At 37.8% G+C, this 25,498-nt stretch overlaps 3 protein-coding genes across 6 annotated transcripts in view; 2 read left to right on the top strand and 1 right to left on the bottom strand.

Annotated features, from left to right (window-relative positions):
• Nucleotides 1-6,309, top strand: part of LOC134811773 (V-type proton ATPase subunit H-like) — a 103,528-nt gene extending 97,219 nt beyond the window's left edge. For both annotated transcript variants that reach the window (XM_063818830.1, XM_063818829.1), the window contains exon 12: nucleotides 5,935-6,309. In XM_063818830.1, the coding sequence (XP_063674900.1) occupies nucleotides 5,935-6,012 (78 nt within the window). In that variant the 3' untranslated portion in view covers nucleotides 6,013-6,309. The remainder of the gene's footprint in view (nucleotides 1-5,934) is intronic.
• LOC134811779 (thiamin pyrophosphokinase 1-like) overlaps nucleotides 1-6,851 on the bottom strand; it is a 34,530-nt gene extending 27,679 nt beyond the window's left edge. The window contains exon 1 of the mRNA XM_063818843.1: nucleotides 6,828-6,851. The gene's annotated coding sequence lies outside the window, so the exon portion shown is untranslated. The remainder of the gene's footprint in view (nucleotides 1-6,827) is intronic.
• A 741-nt stretch (nucleotides 6,852-7,592) lies between these two features.
• LOC134811759 (long-chain-fatty-acid--CoA ligase 5-like) lies at nucleotides 7,593-24,947 on the top strand. Of its 3 annotated transcripts, XM_063818807.1 has the most exons (10): nucleotides 7,593-7,713; nucleotides 8,316-8,371; nucleotides 21,222-21,401; nucleotides 21,684-22,167; nucleotides 22,270-22,694; nucleotides 22,849-22,959; nucleotides 23,212-23,412; nucleotides 23,574-23,696; nucleotides 23,810-24,028; nucleotides 24,128-24,947. In XM_063818807.1, exons 1-10 carry the CDS (start codon nucleotides 7,686-7,688, stop codon nucleotides 24,308-24,310), a joined length of 2,010 nt encoding a protein of 669 aa, XP_063674877.1. In that variant the 5' UTR covers nucleotides 7,593-7,685; the 3' UTR covers nucleotides 24,311-24,947. The 3 variants fall into 3 exon arrangements, with proteins under 3 accessions (XP_063674877.1, XP_063674876.1, XP_063674878.1); XM_063818806.1 differs by lacking the exons at nucleotides 7,593-7,713; nucleotides 8,316-8,371 and adding an exon at nucleotides 13,619-13,793; XM_063818808.1 differs by lacking the exons at nucleotides 7,593-7,713; nucleotides 8,316-8,371 and adding an exon at nucleotides 16,122-16,405.
• The last annotated feature ends 551 nt before the right edge of the window (nucleotides 24,948-25,498 follow it).

Genomic DNA, 25,498 nt, shown 5'->3' with positions numbered 1-25,498 from the left:
GTGACTTCAAAATAACGATGGTATTGACCTGTTAGCTGTCGCTACCTGATGTATAGAAAGTTATATATATTATATATATGAGTAAAGTAAATCATCTATTTTTTGATGTACAGAATCTTAACGAAATAACAAAATTGTTCTTTAAAGCAAATGCTCTAAGCAATAAACCTCGGAAAGTAATGTAAACAAAATAAAAACGTTTCAAATGCGTACTTAATTGATGGTAGGCTGAATTGATGATCCCAAACTATATATATATATATTGGATGTCTAGCAATCCACAGACAAACAAATTGGTGGATTCCAACTCATTTGCAGGCTGCAAAGAGGTTAACAAAAACTGTAAATTGTTGATTGTAAGGGCTGCAATCAACTTCGAATTGCAGGTTGCATGTCTAGGTTTTTTCTTTTATGTCAAGGTGGAAAAGGTGCAGGAGACCACCTACTCCACAATGGCATCTGATACAATACAATGCAAAACAAAATAGACTAACTATGCTAAATATGTTCCAAAATATGTTTATAATTGTACAGAATACCCAACTTATTACTTTGTTTTGTAAAAAGGCCGTGTGTTTAACTTTATCTTATTGGTGGCATTTTCACTAGCTAAAATGTCATTGTTTTAGACGAATGACATAAAAACGACGAATGACATAAAAACGTGCAGTATGGTTGAGAATCGGAGTTTCTTAAATACAATTATGTTCATAAATATGCGTGGTTGTGCATTTATAGGATTTTTCGGTTATGTCAAATGAGCCAGGGCACGAAAAGTGTATGATATAATATGTTTTATCCATTTTCCATGCTTCATAACTAATTACCATTAGAAATCAACAGCTTGTCGAAATATTGGGAATGATTCGGAAGATCTTAATTACAAAAACATAAAGTTCTTGCAGGATCTTATATTATCTTGGGCTCATTAAACTCCAAATTGATATTTCGAGATTTTGTCAATCCTATACGATTCATATTTACAAACCCATGAACGAGTTACGATGCTTTTAACAGCATCACATTATATGATAACTGAGAAAATAAGATAAATTTTAGTCACCGTGATCTTAAAGATTACCTATTTGTTTAGATTAAAAACACTTTAAAGACCTCTTGAAAAGAATTATGCTTTTTGAAACATGAAAATCGATGGATCAGATTATGAGTAAAAACAACTGTGAACAAAGTAACACTATACAGTCACTGTTCATGAATAAGTATGACTTTGCGATTTATATACATGTCTTACTGTACGACCGCCCACGTGCAAATTAGACGAGAAATAGGAAGTTGCATAGTAACTATGAATACTATTAGCTTCCTCCCTGTGACCACGAGCTTTCTAGTAATATATAATATGGAACTTGCTAATAACAAATTTGGAATAACAATGGTATTCTGAATCAAATCAATTAAATATTGTAGCCATTAATTGAAACTACAAAGGGCTCATCTGTCTCTTTTATATCACTCGAGACTTTATGAAGCAACAATAAAAGCCGAATTGAACGAATCTTCAGAGGATATAATTGTGCTGGCGGAAAATTTGGGAAGCTATGAACATTGCTGGTTCGAAAACGGACGTAAGGTAGGGGCATAGAGATTAGAGAGCAAAAAACCTGACCTAGATTAAAATAGTCTAAACGTTGAACGAATAAAATTAGATAATATCTACGTTTATAACCATTGATATCAGTCGCAGTAAAATTTGCTTATTTTGAAGTCCAAGAGATATCATAAGTATTCAATGTGAGCAAATATGAGCAAATAATTGTAGAAGGGAAATATCCTATTTTACATCAGCTGTAACTGCAGTCTCGTTCGAAATGAAGCCCATTACACTCAGTTTGTTTTTTAAAAGACGCCCTTTATAAAGACAAAATCTTCAAATGAACTAAAATTAAAGACGGCTAGGCTTCAAAATCGAAAAATTAAAGACGACACAACAGGTCTAAAAATAGATCGGATATATAATAAAGCACATTTCACACACTGACCTTACTTCTACCAATAAATTTAAAGACGGGTTGCGATGAATTAAAGACGGCGAAGCCTTTAAAATGGTCAAAATTGAAGACGTTGAAGCCTTCGTCAAAGTTAACCGTCTTTATATAACGAACTGAATGTATAGAACAGAAGATATGGTTAATCCCAAGACATAAATAAAAAACCTTATTTATTTTTTTCAGTGTACGTAAGTCTTTTTGCTGCTAAATAGTCATGGATCTGACGACATTCCCGTCTATATAACTTCCGCCCCGGGGTTTGAGACTTGGAATACCTCAAGGGACCCATTAGAAACAAATTTGGCTTGGGTAGAAATTTTGGCTATGGTGCAGTTTTGCGCAATTGACCACGCCCTTTTTTGGCGCTTTTGCAACTTTAGAATCAAAATAACTCCGCTTCTAATTGGAATTAGAAGCTCAGCTTGGCTTTAAAGTTGTTCAGAATCATCACATTTAGGGGGGTAGAGCATAATTTTAAAGTCAACAGACATCAGGTTGTTGAGTTATGTGACCACACCCTTATTTACCCTCGCGAGTCGTGATTTTCACACTAAATACGAGATATCTCGGCTTCTGATTGAGCTACGTGCTCATCCTGGGCATTAAAATGTTCAGAATCATCACATTGAGTAGGGTAGAGCACAATTTCAAAGTCCTCAGATGTCAGGTTGTTGAGTTATTAGGCCCCAACCTGTTTTTACGCTCTCGCGGGTAGCGATTGCAGCGCTTAAAATCAAAATAACTCAGCTTCCAATTGAAGTTAGGAGCAAAACTCGGGGAGCAAAATGTTCACAATCATCACATTGAGTGGGGTAGAACGTAGTTTCAAAGTCCTCAGACGTCAGGTTGTTGAGTTATTAGGCCCCGCCCAAATGTTTACGCACTCGCGAGTCCCGATTCGACGCTTAAAATCAAAATAACTCTGCTTCTGATTAGAGTTAGGAACTAAACTTGGGCATAAAAATGTTCAGAATCATCACATTGAGTGGGGTAGAACGTAGTTTCAAAGTCCTCAGACGTCAGGTTGTTGAGTTATTAGGCCCACACCATAGTATTTATGCTCTCGCGAGTCGCGAGTGGACACTTAAAATAAAAATAGCTCGGCTTCTGATTAGAATTAGGAACAAAACTTGGGCATAAAAATGTTCAGAATTATCACATTGAGTGGGGTAGAACGTGGTTTCAAAGTCTTCAGACGTCAGGTTGTTGAGTTATTAGGCGGAACCCTATTTTTACGCTCTCGCAAGTCGACACTTAAAATCAAAATAACTCGGCTCCTGATTAGAGTTAGGAACAAAAGTTGGGCATGGAAATGTTCAGAATTATCATATTAAGTGGGGTAGAACATGGTTTCAAAGTCTTCAGACGTCAGGTTGTTGAGTTATTAGGCGGAACCCTATTTTTACACTCTCGCAAGTCGACACTTAAAATCAAAATAACTCGGCTCCTGATTAGAGTGAGGAACAAAAGTTTGGCATGGAAATGTTCAGAATTATCATATTAAGTGGGGAAGAACGTGGTTTCAAAGTCTTCAGACGTCAGGTTGTTGAGTTATTAGGCAGCACCCTATTTTTTGAAAATTAAATTAATAACCAGAAAAAGTAAGTTTCGCCCAGAGCAAACAGTGAATACTCTATAAATCCCGTACAACCACACTCTTTCCCACTCAATGTGATAATTCTGACCATTTTTATGTCCACGTTTAGTTCCTAACTCCAATCAGAAGCCGAGTTATTTTGATTTTAAGTGTCGACTCGGGACTCGCGAGAGCGTAAAAATAGGGTTCCGCCTAATAACTCAACAACCTGACGTCTGAAGACTTTGAAACCACGTTCTACCCGACTTAATATGATAATTTTGAACATTTCCACGCCCAAGTTTTGTTCCTAACTCTAATCAGAAGCCGAGTTATTTTGATTTTAAGTGTCGACTCGCGACTCGCGAGAGCGTAAAAATAGGGTTCCGCCTAATAACTCAACAACCTGACGTCTGAAGACTTTGAAACCACGTTCTACCCCACTTAATATGATAATTTTGAACATTTCCATGCCCAAGTTTTGTTCCTAACCCTAATCAGAAGCCGAGTTATTTTGATTTTAAGTTTCATCTCGCAACTCGCGAGAGTGTAAAAATAGGGTTCCGCCTAATAACTCAACAACCTGACGTCTGAAGACTTTGAAACTATGTTCTACCCCACTTAATATGATAATTCTGAACATTTCCATGCCCAACTTTTGTTCCTAACTCTAATCAGGAGCCGAGTTATTTTGATTTTAAGTGTCGACTTGCGAGAGCGTAAAAATAGGGTTCCGCCTAATAACTCAACAACCTGACGTCTGAAGACTTTGAAACTATGTTCTACCCCACTTAATATGATAATTTTGAACATTTCCATGCCCAAGTTTTGTTCCTAACCCTAATCAGAAGCCGAGTTATTTTGATTTTAAGTTTCATCTCGCAACTCGCGAGAGTGTAAAAATAGGGTTCCGCCTAATAACTCAACAACCTGACGTCTGAAGACTTTGAAACTATGTTCTACCCCACTTAATATGATAATTCTGAACATTTCCATGCCCAACTTTTGTTCCTAACTCTAATCAGGAGCCGAGTTATTTTGATTTTAAGTGTCGACTTGCGAGAGCGTAAAAATAGGGTTCCGCCTAATAACTCAACAACCTGACGTCTGAAGACTTTGAAACTATGTTCTACCCCACTTAATATGATAATTCTGAACATTTCCATGCCCAAGTTTTGTTCCTAACTCTAATCAGAAGCCGAGTTATTTTGATTTTAAGTGTCCACTAGCGACTCGCGAGAGCATAAATACTATGGTGTGGGCCTAATAACTCAACAACCTGACGTCTGAGGACTTTGAAACTACGTTCTACCCCACTCAATGTGATGATTCTGGACATTTTTATGCCCAAGTTTAGTTCCTAACTCTAATCAGAAGCAGAGTTATTTTGATTTTAAGCGTCGAATCGGGACTCGCGAGTGCGTAAACATTTGGGCGGGGCCTAATAACTCAACAACCTGACGTCTGAGGACTTTGAAACTACGTTCTACCCCACTCAATGTGATGATTCTGAACATTTTTATGCCCAAGTTTAGTTCCTAACTCTAATCAGAAGCAGAGTTATTTTGATTTTAAGCGTCGAATCGGGACTCGCGAGTGCGTAAACATTTGGGCGGGGCCTAATAACTCAACAACCTGACGTCTGAGGACTTTGAAACTACGTTTTACCCCACTCAATGTGATGATTGTGAACATTTTGCTCCCCGAGTTTTGCTCCTAACTTCAATTGGAAGCTGAGTTATTTTGATTTTAAGCGCTGCAATCGCTACCCGCGAGAGCGTAAAAACAGGTTGGGGCCTAATAACTCAACAACCTGACATCTGAGGACTTTGAAATTGTGCTCTACCCTACTCAATGTGATGATTCTGAACATTTTAATGCCCAGGATGAGCACGTAGCTCAATCAGAAGCCGAGATATCTCGTATTTAGTGTGAAAATCACGACTCGCGAGGGTAAATAAGGGTGTGGTCACATAACTCAACAACCCGATGTCTGTTGACTTTAAAATTATGCTCTACCCCCCTAAATGTGATGATTCTGAACAACTTTAAAGCCAAGCTGAGCTTCTAATTCCAATTAGAAGCGGAGTTATTTTGATTCTAAAGTTGCAAAAGCGCCAAAAAAGGGCGTGGTCAATTGCGCAAAACTGCACCATAGCCAAAATTTCTACCCAAGCCAAATTTGTTTCTAATGGGTCCCTTGAGGTATTCCAAGTCTCAAACCCCGGGGCGGAAGTTATATAGACGGGAATGTCGTCAGATCCATGACTAAAAAGGTTTACATAGCCGGTCGATTAAAATTGTCTAGAGCCTTTGCTAGAACAAATCGTTAAATTAGCCTTTTTTCAGGTAAAATCAGCGGCATTATTAGCTCTACAGAAACTAATGCTCAATAACTGGGAGTTCATGGCAAAGACAAACGCTTGATGTGGCAACTTACGGGGGACGTTAGACTTGTTAGACCATGTTAACCATCATGGAGCAAAAACTTGATCATTGGCGATGCTTTTGGATTTTAGACTTCTTGAATTATTGCTGATTTCGGATATTATTATTGACAGAAAGCCTATAATTATATTGATTGAATCTTTCTGAATTAAGCATAAAACTAAGTTTAATGACTTTTGTTTTGGAAGTAATTTTGAAAATTTATGTTAGAATTTTTGTATTCTGATTGAACAAATGGCTGGCCCATAATCTTACAAAATTTGTTGTAGTACTAAACACTTTTTTATTTGCCTCTGAGAATTACTACCAAGCTTTCTTTCTCCCGATTATACTGTGTCTAATATGACAAAACGGTGGGACTACCTGCGGAACTGAGAAAATATCTTAAATCTTTAAATGAAATGAAATCAAAAAATGTTTATACACCGCCCATATCAACAATGCATGTCAACAATGAGAGCGGTTTTAATAATGTGAATGATCCCTATTTATAATTAAACAAAACGACAATCATTGATCATTCCTTAAAAGATATTCTGCGTTTAGAATTCAGAATTCAGATAGATATCAGGGAATTTGTATTTAATTTTCACTGTAATCAACTTGCAGCGTCCCTGAATTTAATAATTAATTCTGTTTGATAAATGTTGGATACGAATTACGACTTACGAGTAATATATAATATGTACGTTCTTCATTGAAGTAGTCAGTAAAACAAGGACATTATACTATGTGTGGGGACTACGGACCCCATCATAACCCATTTCAAATTTGCCGCCTGGTTACATAGCACTCAAATTATTTGTTATATAGTAGTGTTGAAAGTATTAAAATATATATAATATAATATATGATAACGTAGCACGGTAGAAGCTAACTTAGTCCCACTTCATCGTGAGACGGGCACACATTTTGGTATGTTTTCTGTAACGCGCGTTGCAAAACCTGCAGTTTTGTGATTTCCTGGTAACGTACTGACTTTAGCGCGCATGGTAGACATTTGCAAAACTCTGATCGCTTAGATTGCCAGTCAATGCACAACGGCGATCGAGCACATGTGAAACTGGTTTCCCGACCTAAGACTTAAGAGTTCATCCACAGATAACGTAAGCAGCCCAAGGCGGAGGAGGGGGAATTTTTGTGTTTGCATAATTTTCGCACAACAAGTACGTGTCGAAGTGATTAAGGTGGGGTACTGGGGTAGGGGTCTCAAATTGCAAATAGGAATAATTTGGTATTCGTAATGTGTTACCGACCCTCAAGATAGTGTGAATCTCTCGAGAAGATAATTGTAGGATAAATAACTGGGGGATAGGATCGGAGTAAACAAACTGGTCTTGATTAGTTGACCCTTGATATCACTATACTTCAAAATATCACCAGTGCTTGTGCTTGTATTTTAAACAAGAGCATGATGCGTACTGGTCACAAAGTTATCATTCATCCAATGTTTTTCAGAGAAACCGCTTCAGAGAAACCGCTGTTAAATGAATATATTGATACGAAGAAGAAGTGGGCGTAACATGTAGTAACCATGGTAACAGCGTGTGTCTCCAATCAATCTCCACGCACGCTGTAGTTGAAGAATGATTGTTCTGCCTGACATGCTGTTTTAAGTTTTGATTGTAATTTGAAGTACTCAGCATTTCGACATGGGGAACAGATTCAGCTCAATTACAGGTGGATTATTCTTACAATTACACATTTTCATTAATCTAACCAAATGAAACGACCATACAGATGTGGATTCTGCCTCTGGTGAGGCATATTTTTAGACACGTGACAGTGATTATGGGGTTTGATTGATTAATATTCGAAACTGATTGGCTAATTTCTGTCACGTGACAAAAACATGCCGCAACTTCCCACCAAAATATTGATTATAACACAGCCACGAAAGGCTGGCCTCTATCCAAAAAGTCCGACACAACTCCGTGGAATCCCATGGTTGAATTCCGCCGAAACATATTTTGTGGAATTCCTCTTTAATTATATTAACATTCGACCGAAACATTTTCCCGCTAAAATTGCACGGCCTACCGCCTTAGATGCTATGTCATGTCGGACATCTACATTTTAGATAGTTCCTTAATTTTGAGCTTATTTGTAATTATAAAGAAATTTTGAGCTATTAGCGGCCAGCTTTTTACGGCCGTGTTGTATTTGCATTATTTATAAACTTCGAGATAGGTTGTATTTTGCTCTGTAACAAAGTGCTGTTAAGGCGAATACTTAAATATTATTAAACTTGCTAACTATTGACTGTAGCCTTGGTATTTCAGGAATCCGAATACACGACAGAGAGAGTTATTATGCTTTGCCGGGATGTAGTTCCGAGGTAAGTGATATTATATCTGATTACATTATAGGTCTCGCTTTGTTATTCTTTCTTCCCGGATGCAATGCTTGGCCCCTCTGTGTTGTGTTTTCTTTTACGTTCTGCGCTGTTCATATTATAACTGTTTTAAATGGATGTGGAATGTGGATCTGTCTGTTCTGTTTCATCATTGCTCACAGAAAATATTCGGGACGACTTTTCGTGTACCTTTTTGTTATCTCAACCACCAACTCCAATTTTCAAATTTATCCATGTAATTTCTTTATCCCTTTATCTCCAATTTCTTTACGATAGATAGTTGAACTCCGTCATCCTGTCCTATGTGTGACTCAAAATTGCTCAATAAAAAAGCTGAATAGAAAGCTAATCTAAATTACAAAATTACAAAATTTATTTTCATGATTATCTCTTTTACCCAGTCGTATTTCTCTTGTAGCGTACCCTAGTTCGACAGTCCGAGTTCTCTTGTCGAACAGAACGTTTCGAACTATTGTCCCGGTAGCGTACTCTATTTTGACAGAGTTTGTGGAACAAGAGTACGTGTACACTGTACACTTTATTTAACTAGCTTATTAAAGCTCGTTACTGTTGACTGTTGAGGATGTGTTTACACTGTGCCACTTCAAGCTATGTAGAGCTCTTTGTGCTAATGGTACCACATTCCTGGACAATCTTTTGTCCACATTTAGTGTCTGCGGGCGAGTGTTTCAGATAGATTGAAACCCTCGACCTCTATAATAGAATAAACATTAAGCTGTTGTGTAATCTTTTGCAGTATCTTATTATATAATAGCTACAACAATTTTTAAAATAGTTTGCTTTGCAACTTTTTACGATTTTCTATGTAAAATAGTGGCTTGTCGCATTATGCCAATAATATGGCTTGTCAAATTAACTGATAGAATGAAGCCGGGCCGGTATAGAATGAAGCCGGTACAGCATTTGTAGACCACCCAATTAAGTATAATTAACACAGGGGGGCTCAATTCGCTTTCCTATCTTATTTAAATTAGATCATTTTTCTTGCTTAGCTCACATAAGCTTGTTATAATTTCATTAAAACCCGGCACTGTCACGTTTTTCCAGCTGATCAGTGCCAGAACTGGGCTGTGTCTGTGTTTATCTAGTGAGATTGACATATTTCCGCAAGTGTCGACATTGTTTATCTAAATTCCGAGCTGATGGGCTAGAATATCTGCATTTATTCTCTGACCAATGACTTAATTGGTTTAATGTGATCTACATTCTACATCCTCCAAATTGTTAAGTAATCGGTTAAGTTTATTTGCGGTACAGGTATCTTATTCCTGGAGTTACACATTCCTATGTTGTTTATGAGCATTACTCACTTTGTTTTTGTTTTGTTTTGAAACCCCACGGTGGAGGTTGGCGTGTGCCGCAATTTATTGATCAATGGTTATTACATAAATGAAATTATAGAAGTCACACTAAAATATAATAATGTAAAATAAATATATTAAAATAAATGCCCTACTAAAAGTACTATATAACTAACGGTCTGCAAAACTGGTTGAAGTCGCAATTTGTAAACATGCTAATTACTATTTAATAATAATAGATAAAAAGTTTTGCGCGGCAGATGTAAATTCGGCATTGCATAATGGCAGTGAAATTAAAATGATATGTTGTTGATAAAAGATCATAGTCATTTGTCGCGAGTGATCTTTCTTTACTCGTTGTCGCTTACTAACTCGGTGCTGTAGTCTATTTGCGAGCGCCCTTCTCTTTGAGACTTTCTTAGCCCAGGTATACTATAAAGTAAGAAATTTGGCCAATTTTCATCGTCTCCTGAGCTTTGCAGCTTGAGGAGTTCGCGCTTAGCTGAATTTTTAAAGATTTCAATTGAAAAGGTAGAACTTGGAATAGTTATATCCTTACTTTGTTTAGTAATAGAGAGCATGGGTCCTTTGAAGAAAAGAGTATTTCTAAATGTTGGGCCGTTGTAAGTTGTGAACCAAGAAAGGTTATGTTCGTATGTGGAATTATAGGTGGGAATATCGTGAGGGAAAAGTTCTTTGATGGATTTAGGGAGAAGGCTTGGCATGTTCCTTACTTTGTGTAGTAGAATAAGAGCGTTTTTTACAATGACGCTATGGACTGTTAGGATATTATGCAATCTAAACGCACTTTTTGTGTGCTCCGGGGGATTGCCGTCTTTATATCTATAATTTACATATCCTGACATAACAGCTCTAATTCCCTGCTTTTGCTTGGTGAACAGAGATTCAATGTGACATTTTGAGGCAAATCCCCACACTAAAGAACAGAAATTTAGATGGGATTGGATAAGGCTTTGGAAAATGTTTAGGCGGGCTTTGATAGGTAGAAGGTGCTTTAGCTTATACATAACTCCGAGGTAGCGACCCATCTTTATTCTAACGGCCGTAATGTGTTTTTGCCAAGTGAGCTTTTCGTCTAGGATTACTCCTAAAAATCTTGCTTCAGTCTTACGTTCGATTACAGTGTTGTCAATGGACAAATTAAAGCCGCTGAAGTCAATTCTTTTTCTAGTGAAAATCATGTAACACGTCTTTTTTACATTTAAAGATAGCCCATTAACACCTACCCAATCTACAAGACGTGAAATTAGCTGATTAGCTTTTAATTGTATTTCTTCTAGGGTGGTTCCACTAATTAATATGTTTGCGTCGTCGGCATAAAGGATGAACTTTGCAAAATCACTAATTCCAGGTAGGTCGTTTATATAAATTACAAATAAGAGAGGTCCTAAAATGCTACCCTGAGGTACGCCGTAAACTATGGGCATGCTAGAAGAGCAAGTTCCGTTTAAAGTTACGTATTGAGATCGATTACAAAGGTAAGATCTAAACCATTCGTGCGCGACTCCCCTGATCCCATAATGGTCAAGCTTCTTAAGCAAGGTCTCATGATCAAGCACGTCAAAGGCTTTACTGTAATCGAGCAGGAGCAGTAGTAACATTTCATTGATGATATTCGACCTGAGCGCTTGTTGGAGATCATTATTAATCTCGTGCCACCCTCATGTGCAGGAATTTTTTCTCTTGCTTCATTTAGAATTGTGCTTCAAGCGTGGGGTGAGCCCTATCTATTTTGATGTGTAACACTAACACATAACAGGGATTTATCAATAAAATCTTCTACTAAAATAATTATTACCTATTTAATTCGTGTTTTTGACATCACATGGGGGTCCAAATTTTGGGAACTAAGATTCATATTCCTTGGCCAATTTTTTATTTTTTCATGCTAATTTGAAGTCAAAACGTTTAAGTGTTATATCTTTTACGGGTTTTGAGGAAATTCGTGTTAAAGTTGATGCCGTGGTGTCAGTAAAATGGTACGGATATATATACATTGCATATATAAATGTTTCATAATCGATACAAATTATTTTATAAAGGAGAAACATGTCATAGCGCTACAGTTAATTATTCTATTTGGCACTGATGATTGGTATTGTTTTATACATATCATGAAACGGATCGTTTGCCCGCCAATTTGATTTGTTCAATTGTTCGAATTAACTGCAGTCGAGCACTCTCTTTGGGAAACCAAGCAACAACTATTTATTACATATAATATACATATATCGTCTCGATTTATATATAGTAAGATAGTGTTGCGCATATACATATAAATCTATTAATAGCAAAAATTACAAGAACTACAGACCACCGACAAGCACTTCACGTGAACAGTTTAGACATAATAAATCTAACACGTGACACGGCATTTCCGCAGTCTCAACTTACTATTCGCTACTCAACCTCCGAAATGAGCCATATTGAAGAGAACCGTTGTTTAGACATTGCATTAGTGCTTCTTCTTTTTGTCGCGATGAGTTATTTATATTAGTGTTCTAGAAATATCTCTCACAATAACATTGTGTAACTGAAGCAGTTATGAGGTGGCGCGCAGGAAATAGCACGCGTGTACTGGACAGTTTGTTATATTTGTTATATTACCTCATTAGTGTTTCCTTAATGCTGTCTGTTCACTGCTTGTTACAGACAAACTTCCAGCTACTATGTACTGTGTTCCATGAGAGTTTGTGAGGTCACAGTTTTAATGTGTCCCGCGTCATTTCACTTTGCTCCTATCCGGGGCTCCTATCCGGGCTTTTAACTCGGGACTCTCTTAGAATGTAGTTGTAGCATGGACCAGTACATTCCACGTCATATTACCCGAACTACTTCCATTCGGCTCTATATCTTAAGTTGCTAATGTTTCCTACCTTTTGCTTTTGGCATCACAAGTTGATGAATAGTTTTCAACAGCCAAACTAAACCCTATCTTATACTAATTTTGAATTGCTATTGTTCCTACACATTTTAAATAACAAACTAAATTAAACGCACGATAAAGAGCCGTTATAGAACGTCACTTACGCATAGCTGGTAATTTAATCCGCTCCTTGAAAAATGTGGATTAAATTGTTGAGCTGTGTGTATGTAGCCATGTAGACTGTAGACTTGTAGAGAACTATAGGTCTAAAACGTGTTAATTTGTATTTTGCTCAGCTGTTGGGCGTAGTAGCACTTTGTGCTAACGACACACTGGATTAACGGCACTTAGCACATACCGTCTAGCTAGAGGGACTGAATGTAACGACACACTGGATTAACGGCACTTAGCACATACCGTCTAGCTAGAGGGACTGAATGTAACGACACACTGGATTAACGGCACTTAGCACATACCGTCTAGCTAGAGGGACTGAATGTAACGGAATGTAGCGGTACATTGCTTAGTACATCATGGCGCGGTGGAGGGCCTCATGCAATGTATACTGACAACTTCGCAAGTTAACATGCACTAGAAACTATGTGGAGTTGATAATTGTACTCTCAAATTATTAAAGCAACTCCTGTACGCTATTTACAGTTCGTTTGAGACTGCATTATTGGCATCTCCTCGAGTTGTGCTCACTCTGACGTTTTCAAGAATTTAGCGTACATTTATTATTAAGCACATGCATTAACTGTAGTCCTCATATGCGATAGTTATAGTGCATATTTGTCGTCACTCTTAACGTGCAGATATAAAGAATAGTGAACATTTTGACCTTGTGTTTGATCAGAAGAGTGCACCTTGTGCTTTGGCAGAGTTTCAGTATCCGGAGTTTGTGCGGCTAAAACATTTTAAATGATATTCTGATAGCGTTTTTAAAACGATATCCATTTTTAATGTATTGATCTGATGACAAGTTAAATCATGAACTATGTCCGCCTTATCGGTCGTTATCATCTGAGATAAAATAAAGATCAGTTAGAATTAATAAATCTTATTTGCTGCCTGTTTTGTTTAACTGATCATGCATTACTCCGTTTGTTTGAAAACAAGATGTCCAAAGTTGGTTTCCAATCCAGTACCTCCAAGTGCACCCCAGCCTGAAAGTGCTGTCGCACAACAAATTAATGTAAGTTCAAATTGATAGTAAGTTGGGTCTGAAGTTGACATGTCCTGACTGATAAATAAATATGAATTGTAAGTCCACCAACCTACAGGTGTAACCACCCTTGCTTAAACAATTCCCCAACCAGCGAAACTGTGTGATATCTTAAGTCCTGGCATGACTTTATGTTGCAGTCTTAAAAGCATCCAAGATGCAACATTAACTAACTATGATACGTGTGTTTTTATTAACGGTATTTAATAAACATTAAACATGGTAATTTAATGAACATGGTACCACTTCCAGAACGTCGCTCTAGATTTGTGGAATTACGCAAATACTTATACGGTATCATTCTTTAGGATCCGCCAAAGTCTACCATTTAGTGACAGCATTAGTACGCTGTGGGAACTTTTTAACAAAATTAAATTATGTGGAGCAAACAAACTTTATATATTAGATGTATTGCTGTGCGCATTTTATCCAGACCTTGCAGAAAGAAATTGCATATCGTACCATGTTATAATTTTATTGTTTATGTCGCGTACAAAAATTTGGCTGACTTCGAAAATATTATTTTTAGGTTCACAGCTGGGCCATCACACTTATTAATTATTAAGTTCTCCTAAAATTAATCTAAAGATTTATTTAATATTGAAACGTACAGTATAGCATGAAATATACGTTCATTGGAATTTTAGATAAAAAATGAGCACAGTTATATAAGTTAAGGAATGTTATTGCCAAGCCGGATAGATAAAACTGTCGGAAGAGTACCTCACCTCTGATAATAGTATTGACATCCTTGTATACTAACTGGTGGCCTGCTTTATACTTTGTGATTTATCTGCAGTGCTATTTACTTCTTAGCAGAATACCACAAACTACCTTAACTAACGGTAGCATAACTTGTCCACATATGCTTCGTCTGTGGTCTGTGGTCTGTGGTCTGTGTTTTCCGCCCTACGTCTACCTTACACTCATCATTTTAAATATGAGTGACTATATTTGGAGTAGTAATTAACAGCTGCTTGTTTGTTTGTTTACTACCTTAACTAACGGTAGCATAACTTGTCCACATATGCTTCCTCTCTTGTCTGTGGTCTGTGGTCTGTGGTCTGTGTTTTCCGCCCTACGTCTACCTTACACTCATCATTTTAAATATGAGTGACTATATTTGGAGTAGCAATTAAAAGCTGCTTGTTTGTTTGTTTACTACCTTAACTAACGGTAGCATAACTTGTCCACATATGCTTCCTCTCTTGTCTGTGGTCTGTGGTCTGTGGTCTGTGGTCTGTGTTTTCCGCCCTACGTCTACCTTACACTCATCATTTTAAATATGAGTGACTATATTTGGAGTAGTAATTAACAGCTGCTTGTTTGTTTGTTTACTACCTTAACTAACGGTAGCATAACTTGTCCACATATGCTTCCTCTCTTGTCTGTGGTCTGTGGTCTGTGGTCTGTGTTTTCCGCCCTACGTCTACCTTACACTCATCATTTTAAATATGAGTGACTATATTTGGAGTAGCAATTAAAAGCTGCTTGTTTGTTTGTTTACTACCTTAACTAACGGTAGCATAACTTGTCCACATATGCTTCCTCTCTTGTCTGTGGTCTGTGGTCTGTGGTCTGTGTTTTCCGCCCTACGTCTACCTTACACTCATCATTTTAAATATGAGTGACTATATTTGGAGTAGCAATTAAAAGCTGCTTGTTTGTTTGTTTACTACCATTACCGGCTGTAGATGTCACATGACCTGATCATAACATTGATTTAGTAATGGAGTTGAGTCGCAACTGCAGTAGTAGTATAATAGTATCACTGCATGATAAATTAATTAAACACCGTTAATTTAGAAGTCATGTTTTAAGTTCTGACCAGTGTTTTTCCTTGACCAGGATTTTATATTTATATTTCCTTTATATTTCCTTTATATTTCCTCTATATTTCCTTTATATTTCCTTTATATTTCCTTTATATTTCCTTTATATTTCCTCTATATTTCCTTTATATTTCCTTTATATTTCCTTTATATTTCCTTTATATTTCCTTTATATTTCCTTTATATTTCCGCTATATTTCCTTTATTTCCTTTATGATCATAGGTTAAAAGAAGATTGACATGTGAATTGTGTCATGTCTACCTTCAACGTGCCTGTAATGGATCTATTTTGGGGTTATTACTGATGCTCACCACTCGACTGCTTGAGTAAACTATGTAGCAAGCAATTAGGTATCTGCTATTGAGAGGTAGTTGTTAAGCATCTCCCATCAGAGCTCTCTTAATGACGTAATTCATGTGGGTAATTAGCTTCCTAACTGCTTCTCTGATGTGATTATGCAAGTTTACACGCCTCCCCCCAAGCAGCAGCAGCTCTTCTTCCTTCACCCTCCCCTCTGTGATGTTATTATTTGTGTGCTATTGAGAGAGAACCGCAACTTTACACGCTACACTCTCACGTTACTCAGCATTAAAACTCAGTAGTAGTCCCTTGTTGTTGGTTACCTTTTCACTCTAATTTCTCTGGTGCACGTGTTGTTATACTGTTGGGTAATGTACTGCGGGTGTTTTGTTGGAGACTGGCCTGTTGCAGAGAGTGAGTTCTGTGGCTTGAAACCCCCTCACTACCCGGTTAGTACTACATTCCACATCCTCTTATCTCATCCTCTTATCTCATCCTCTTATCTCATCCTCTTATCCCATCCTCTTATCTCATCCTCTTATCTCATCCTCTTATCTCATCCTCTTATCTCATCCTCTTATCTCATCCTCTTATCTCTAACACAAAGCAGCCTGGCTCACTTCTACACTCTTATCTCATCTCTAACACAAAGCAGCCTGGCTCACTTCTACACTCTTATCTTATCTCTAACACAAAGCAGCCTGACTCACTTCCACATCCTCTTATCTCATCTCTAAAACATAGCAGCCTGGCTCACTTCTACACTCTTATCTCATCTCTAACACAAAGCAGCCTGGCTCACTTCTACACTCTTATCTTATCTCTAACACAAAGCAGCCTGACTCACTTCTACACTCTTATCTCATCTCTAACACAAAGCAGCCTGGCTCACTTCTACACTCTTATCTCATCTCTAACACAAAGCAGCCTGGCTCACTTCTACACTCTTATCTTATCTCTAACACAAAGCAGCCTGGCTCACTTCTACACTCTTATCTCATCTCTAGCACAAAGCAGCCTGGCTCACTTCTACACTCTTATCTTATCTCTAACACAAAGCAGCCTGGCTCACTTCTACACTCTTATCTCATCCCTAACACAAAGCAGCCTGGCTCACTTCTACACTCTTATCTCATCCTTAACACAAAGCAGCCTGGCTCACTTCTACACTCTTATCTCATCTCTAACACAAAGCAGCCTGGCTCACTTCTACACTCTTATCTTATCTCTAACACAAAGCAGCCTGACTCACTTCCACATCCTCTTATCTCATCTCTAAAACAAAGCAGCCTGGCTCACTTCTACACTCTTATCTCATCTCTAACACAAAGCAGCCTGGCTCACTTCTACACTGTTATCTTATCTCTAACACAAAGCAGCCTGACTCACTTCTACACTCTTATCTCATCTCTAACACAAAGCAGCCTGGCTCACTTCTACACTCTTATCTCATCTCTAACACAAAGCAGCCTGGCTCACTTCTACACTCTTATCTTATCTCTAACACAAAGCAGCCTGGCTCACTTCTACACTCTTATCTCATCTCTAGCACAAAGCAGCCTGGCTCACTTCTACACTCTTATCTCATCCCTAACACAAAGCAGCCTGGCTCACTTCTACACTCTTATCTCATCCTTAACACAAAGCAGCCTGGCTCACTTCTACACTCTTATCTTATCTCTAACACAAAGCAGCCTGGCTCACTTCTACACTCTTATCTCATCTCTAACACAAAGCAGCCTGGCTCACTTCTACACTCTTATCTTATCTCTAACACAAAGCAGCCTGGCTCACTTCTACACTCTTATCTTATCTCTAACACAAAGCAGCCTGGCTCACTTCTACACTCTTATCTCATCTCTAACACAAAGCAGCCTGACTCACTTCTACACTCTTATCTTATCTCTAACACAAAGCAGCCTGGCTCACTTCTACACTCTTATCTCATCTCTAACACAAAGCAGCCTGGCTCACTTCTACACTCTTATCTCATCTCTAACACAAAGCAGCCTGGCTCACTTTTACACTCTTATCTCATCTCTAACACAAAGCAGCCTGGCTCACTTCTACACTCTTATCTCATCTCTAACACAAAGCAGCCTGGCTCACTTCTACACTCTTATCTTATCTCTAACACAAAGCAGCCTGGCTCACTTCTACACTCTTATCTCATCTCTAACACAAAGCAGCCTGGCTCACTTCTACACTCTTATCTCATCTCTAACACAAAGCAGCCTGGCTCACTTTTACACTCTTATCTCATCTCTAACACAAAGCAGCCTGGCTCACTTCTACACTCTTATCTCATCTCTAACACAAAGCAGCCTGGCTCACTTTTACACTCTTATCTCATCTCTAACACAAAGCAGCCTGGCTCACTTCTACACTCTTATCTCATCTCTAACACAAAGCAGCCTGGCTCACTTCTACACTCTTATCTCATCTCTAACACAAAGCAGCCTGACTCACTTCTACACTCTTATCTCATCTCTAACACAAAGCAGCCTGACTCACTTCTACACTCTTATCTTATCTCTAACACAAAGCAGCCTGACTCACTTCTACACTCTTATCTCATCTCTAACACAAAGCAGCCTGACTCACTTCCACATCCTCTTATCTCATCTCTAACACAAAGCAGCCTGGCTCACTTCTACACTCTTATCTTATCTCTAACACAAAGCAGCCTGGCTCACTTCTACACTCTTATCTTATCTCTAACACAAAGCAGCCTGGCTCACTTCTACACTCTTATCTCATCTCTAACACAAAGCAGCCTGGCTCACTTCTACACTCTTATCTCATCTCTAACACAAAGCAGCCTGGCTCACTTCTACACTCTTATCTTATCTCTAACACAAAGCAGCCTGGCTCACTTCTACACTCTTATCTCATCTCTAACACAAAGCAGCCTGGCTCACTTCTACACTCTTATCTCATCTCTAACACAAAGCAGCCTGGCTCACTTCTACACTCGGCTATTAGAGGTCTTGCTACAAGATCTCACTACAACAAATAACTGTATCTCGTACTAGACCAGATACTGTAGTAACTACACTAGCTTATAGACGGTTTAGTGGAATAGATCAGACGATCGGCCCAACTGTATGATCTAATTAGAATAATGATCTTTACAACCGGTAACGGCTCATACACTCTGTTATACATTGTTAGTCCTAGTCCTCTAGGTTCTAGTGAAAATGTTTCTTCAATCTTCATAACTCTGCAAAGTGGAAACTGTAGTACTGTTCAGTGTACTCTAATTAAGATATTATAGCATATAAAGTTCTTTGATACTATATGTAGCAATAAAATATAAATGGTTGTACATTGTAGAATACATGATTTATGACATTTTGGGATGTGTCCAAATTCCAATGTACTACATTTAACGTGGCGCTAACATTACAGTCTTCATACTTGTGGAATGTGGATTCGTGTAGTGTTTTTGAGTCTCATGATTTGATAGTTCTTTTATTTAAATTTCTGATTGTTTCTGAATACTTTCAACACTACTATATGACAAATAATTAGAGAATATGAGTATGACTTAGAAATGTCGATACGTTATTCAGCTATTTATTTCCATTAGAATCTTTCTTCACTGAGTCTATTCAGAAACGATCAGAAATTTGAATAAAAGTCTTCATACTGGCATAATGGTACTGATGCGCGATAATTATAACTCTAACATAACAATAAGCAATAAGTTACAATTCAAAGGAATTATTTTGAAGACACGAGTTGTAAATTCCTTGGCAATCGTCTTTATCGTATATACACTCACAATCATATAATCAAAACAAAAAGCTTTGAAATATACTTTTTATGTTTGAGATTTGAATAACGTTACTTTAATGTTTCAAATTATATTTTGATGTTCAGATGCCTCCTTTAAGTTTAACACTTTTCTAGATGTTAACGAAGACATTTTTCTAAGACTTCGATTATTAGACTTTTATTTAGAGAGTTCCTATTTTAACAGGAGCAGTTAGTTAAAGATAATCATCAGTTCTTGTTCAGCTTTCAATGTAACGAGCAAGCTATTTTTGCAGTCTATGATATCATGTAAAACCTTCTCTTTAACATAAGCCTATATGTCAACGATACTTAGATAAGATAATAAGTTAGTTATAACTAAGTTATAACTTAGTTTGAATACGAGTTCACTATTCAGTTATGTTGTTGTTAAAGGAATGCGGCCCGTGTATCAGGAATTTGGATTTCAATATTTATTCTACATTAGTAGATATATGAATTTTAATTTGACCCTAGATACTGGAAGTTTCACCTTTAAATGTACATCACAAAAGAAATAGATATTGTTTTAGATTGACACCACTTATTACTTAACGTTAGACGGGTTTTATTTCCGCTAGTTATACTAAATGGACCCTCAAATCAAATTGACAAAGGCAAACATCTTCAATCCTGTGACATTTGGAAAATCCACGCCTTTTTTACCAATACCACCAATTAGTTAGTGGTAATCCTTTTTTCTGTTTAGATAAGTATCAAACGACAATGCTTTATTAACTTCCAGAATCGATAGTATACCTTAAAAGACATATCTAAATGGTACGAAAGTCTACGGCTTTTCGGACACAAATCCTCATATGTTCATTCCCAAATCATTTAGGTCACCGGAATAATGTCGAACATAAATATGTCTCATAAGATAGTTAACATTGCCTCGCCCAAACGTAGAATATCTTAAACTGTTGATGAAAGGTAAAGGTTGGCTTCTACGATCCGAAATGATTCCAACTTCAGTTCTTTGGACTTCTTTCGTCTTTTTGTCTTTTGCCCATTTTCCTGTTAATATTCTACTGACACGTGTGTTTCCTAAACACCTACACACGCTACAGAAACAGCTCTTTAAAGAGCCTCACTGTTGATCTTATTCATTGTTTGACATTGTCCTGACTTTCATTAAGTTTGAGTCCACGGAGCCGTACATTGCACAATAATATAATTATATACAATATTTTACCACATTTAACTTCTCTCTAGCTCCCGCAGCCCTCTCTCTCTCTCTCTCTAAAGTAACACTAGCTAATGGAACAACTAATGGAACTTAAGAACATTAACCATGCGGCAAAAAATAATCGTCCATTCATGAAATTAATTTCTTGGCAGACAATTTTAGTTTCTCCAATTCATAGCTAAGCTCTGTAGGTTAAGTTTAACTTAAATATGTTCTTGCATTTTATGTATTCAATATGTATATTAAAACCAACATCGTCACCTCACCATTCTTTCCAGAAAATGGCAGCACTGTCGCTAGAAGCTCCGGGCACGACCGAGGGGGCCCGGATTAGTATCCACTCCGAAGGCAAGGGTTTGTACGGAGTGACTAATCCGGAACGGACCTTACCGGATTTGTTTGAGGAGGGGAGGAAGGTGACTGGGGATGGGAACTTCCTCGGAACGACCCAAGGAGAGGTAGTTATTGATAAGTTGTTGTTTTTACAAATTGCATACACAATACGACCAAAAAAATCAAGTGCAAAATTGATTTATCATTTTAAAAGAGTTCACCAGCTCCAGGTGCAGTCAAACCCCGATTTACCGCGGGCAAGTCCTTCCCCCAAATAGGGCTTAACAGTTTACATGCATAATGTAAACAAGCAGAACCCCGATTTACCGCGGATGTTCCCTTCCCCCAAACTCCGCAGTAAATCGGGGTTTTACTGTATCTAGCTGTGTCTGAATGTATTGTTTCAGGGATATACGTTTGTTTCGTATAACGAAGCAGATACGATACGGAAACAGATAGGATCTGCTCTGATATTCCGAGGACTTGAGAAAAATAGTATGGTAGGAATCAGCTCACAAAACACAGCGGAGTGGTCCTTACTCTCGCTGGGGTGTGATGTTCAGGCCATGACGATGGTGCCGTTATACGACACCCTCGGAGAGGAAGGTGTGAAATACATCCTCAACCAATGCGGTCTAACTGTTCTCTTCGCTCATCCCAAAACTCTGAAAAGTTATCTTTCGTACCTGCCTGAAACCCAGACAGTAAAGCTCCTTGTAAAGCTGCCCTCTCCTGATATCAAAGAGTGTACCCCCGAGGAGCTGAAAGCAGCCGAGGAGCATGGTGTTGATCTGGTGACTTGGGATCAGTTTGTTCAGACTGGGAAGGATAACCCTGTTGAGCCTAACTTCCCTACTCCTGACGATGTTTGTACTCTCTGCTACACAAGTGGTCAGTATCTCTTTTCCTCCTTTTTAAACTTTTACTTGACTTCAACATTAATTTATCTCTCCCTCATGTATCTTTTTACAATTTCTAAATGGATTTTCCCAGGTACTACGGGTTTCCCGAAAGGAGCGATGCTGACCCACCGTAACCTAGTGGCCGCAACAGTGAGCGTGATGACACAGCTTGGTGACTGTGTGATGAAGAAGGATGATGTCCATGTCTCCTACCTGCCAGCATCTCACATCTTCGAGCGTCTGGTTCAAACTTCCATGATTCTGGTGGGAGCAAGCATCGGTTTTTGGGAGGGTGATGTCAAGAAACTAGCAATAAACATGCAGGCTCTGAAACCCTCTTTTTTCCCTGCGGTACCCAGAATCCTAAACAGGTTGTATGACAAGGTCATGACTGAGGTGGGAGCTTCTAAACTAAAGTCCGCTCTCTTCAACTTTGCGCTCAACAGTAAGATGAAGGGTGTCGAGGCTGGATATGTTACAAAGAGCTCCATGTGGGACTATGTTATCTTCAAGAAGGTTCGTATATATTCTGTTGAATTTATATATAAACAGGTTTATTTAACCTTAATTCAACAGATATTTTCTCTATTTCTCGCTTCGTTTTGAATAGTGATTTTAGATTTAGATTTTATTTTAAACATGCTCCTGAGTAATAATTTCCCGATTTCAGATCCAGAATATGTTAGGAGGCAACATAAGGGTGATCGCTGTTGGTGCTGCCCCAATCAAACCTCAAATTCTCCAATTCTTCAGAGCAGCTTTAGGCGCATCCGTGTTTGAGGTTGGTAATTATGATAATTACGTATCAGTAGATCAGCTCTCCTGTGATCTTAAATTAATTTCTGTCATGATTAGTTGACACAAATTTTACACTGTGTATCTTGATTCTCATTAGCTTGCACTGGAAATAATCAAAATGTTGGCCAAATGCGCATTATTAAATAGATTTACGATTCAAAGGATTACAAATTTGTTACTTTTGAAAACCAACTTTGAAGTCCGAACCAACTTTGTTAAAAATACCATTATTCAGGGCTACGGACAGACGGAATGCTGCGGGGCTTGTACTGTGACCCACTACTCTGACCACTCTGTTGGTCACGTGGGAGGTGTTCTGGACACGTGCCAGATTAAGTTGATGAGCGTGGAGGAGATGGGATACCTGGCGTCCGAGAACAAGGGGGAGGTCTGTATCAAGGGCATCAACGTCTTCAAGGGATACTATAAAAACGAGGTAATGCTTCATGACATGATGTTATTTTTGAAAACTTTAGTTGATGAAATTTCCATATGCCCCGTCACCCTACTCCTAGTCTACATTATTACAAATATCTATACCATGTATACCATGTATACCATGTATACCATGTATTATACTAAACACTGTCAATCTAGGAGAAGACAAAAGAAACAGTGGATGAGGACGGGTGGTTACATACCGGGGATATCGGAGAGTGGACTGAGGATTGGGCCCTCCGGATCATCGACAGGAAGAAGAACATATTCAAACTCAGCCAGGTTTGATTTGGAGTTGACACTTGACATGTATGAGATTATCCCAAGATTAACAGTATGATAAAGTAGAAATTGTTACTCAGCTTATACCATGACACTAATATCTGGAATCTCAGGGAGAATACATTGCTCCGGAGAAGATCGAGCTGTTGTACGACAGATCACCGCTTGTAGGTCAGTGCATGATCTACGGGCACTCCCTGAAGAGCAACTTGGTTGCTATAGTTGTACCGGATGAGCTAGCCACAGCTTCCTGGGCTGATAGTAAAGGTATTAAGGGGAGTTACGAGGAGCTGTGCAAGACAGACGACTTGAAGGACGAGATCGTGAAACAGGTGAGGAAATGTTTTGATGATTGGCAGTTACTTTGTGTTTTATTTAAAATTTAAAATAACAAAGCTTTATTATGCCAGGTTTAATGTTTCCTTGTTCAGGTAAACGAAAAAGGACGTGCCGGTGGATTAAAAAGTTTCGAGTTTGCCAAGAAAATACATCTTTCACACGAACCCTTCACTGTTGAGAACGATCTGACTACCCCTACATTCAAACTGAAACGACACAATATCGTTAAATATTATAAGGAGGAAATAGACACAATATATGAGGGATTGGATTAAATCACTACGGAAATAAAGATCAAATACTGAACGAAATATTTTGAAAATTGAAAACTTGTGCAGATATTTTACTTCGATGACATATTTTACATAATGACACAATATTAACGAAGCATATTAAATTTTGTAGATATTATAATTTCTCTTCAGATAGGATCGCAGAATTATATTTTTATACTGCTAACTGTTTTAATTTAGTATGATTGTGCACGATTTACCCTAAATTATTAGCTTTGGGACTTTATGTGCGTATTTTGTTACAAATTGGGTAAATTTATGTGGGGTAGTTGTGAAATTATAAATTCTACAATCTATCTGATGTTATAAATATGGAATGTGACTTTAAAGCCCTTATTTTATACCACTACCAGTCAGGTTGTAATTAATTTCTTTGTGTATAGTATTATATATCGCATGTTTGGTAAAGTAAAAGAGAAGTTTTTCTAAAATTTCTCTAAATTCAATACACGAGTACCGATACATATTTATATCAGGTTCTATTTTTCATTATCAATTATTAAATCTGACATTAAAGTGATATGTCGCAGTATATTGTTAACACTAAATGTGAACTAAAAAGTGATCATATTCAATTCATGTACCGTTCTTCGGTTTCATTAAAGTTTAAAAAAGAAAATGTCTGCTGTTTATATTTCAAAAGAGAGTTCACTGTAGGGGATGGGATTCTCCTTCATTCCAATACTTACATACGCCCTACAATTACATAATGATAGACGCAGCTGACGATTAAGTTTAACGGGTGATACTCATAAAATATTTGTTCGTAAAATTAAATATTTGTTCCTAGATCGTCGACGAGTCCAACTCGGCGCGCGTCTTATCTTGGTAGGTTATCTTAAACCGTATAACTATAATCTCAGAAGGTGTGTCTGTAGCTGTCTGTCTGTCTGTGCGCATGTTATTTCCGAACGGCTTCATCAAGAAAACAATAACATAATCATTTTTTATATAATCATTTTTTATATAATCATTTTTTATATAATCATTTTTTATATAATCATTTTATCCATCAACTTTTTTAGTAGATGGTTAAAAGTGGTAGGAATTGAGAATGGGTATAGTAGGTAGGTACTGGTAGTTTTTCTTATGGTGTCACGTGTCACAAAGGAAAACTTCGAGCGCTTCGACGCGCCGCGCAAACTCGCTTCTACTAAATCGCTCGTCCAA

Source organism: Bolinopsis microptera, chromosome 2 (assembly GCF_026151205.1).
Source record: "Bolinopsis microptera isolate Bmic1 chromosome 2, MBARI_Bmic_1.0, whole genome shotgun sequence".
Lineage (NCBI taxonomy): Eukaryota > Metazoa > Ctenophora > Tentaculata > Lobata > Bolinopsidae > Bolinopsis > Bolinopsis microptera.
This window is presented reverse-complemented; position numbering and strand designations above follow the sequence as displayed.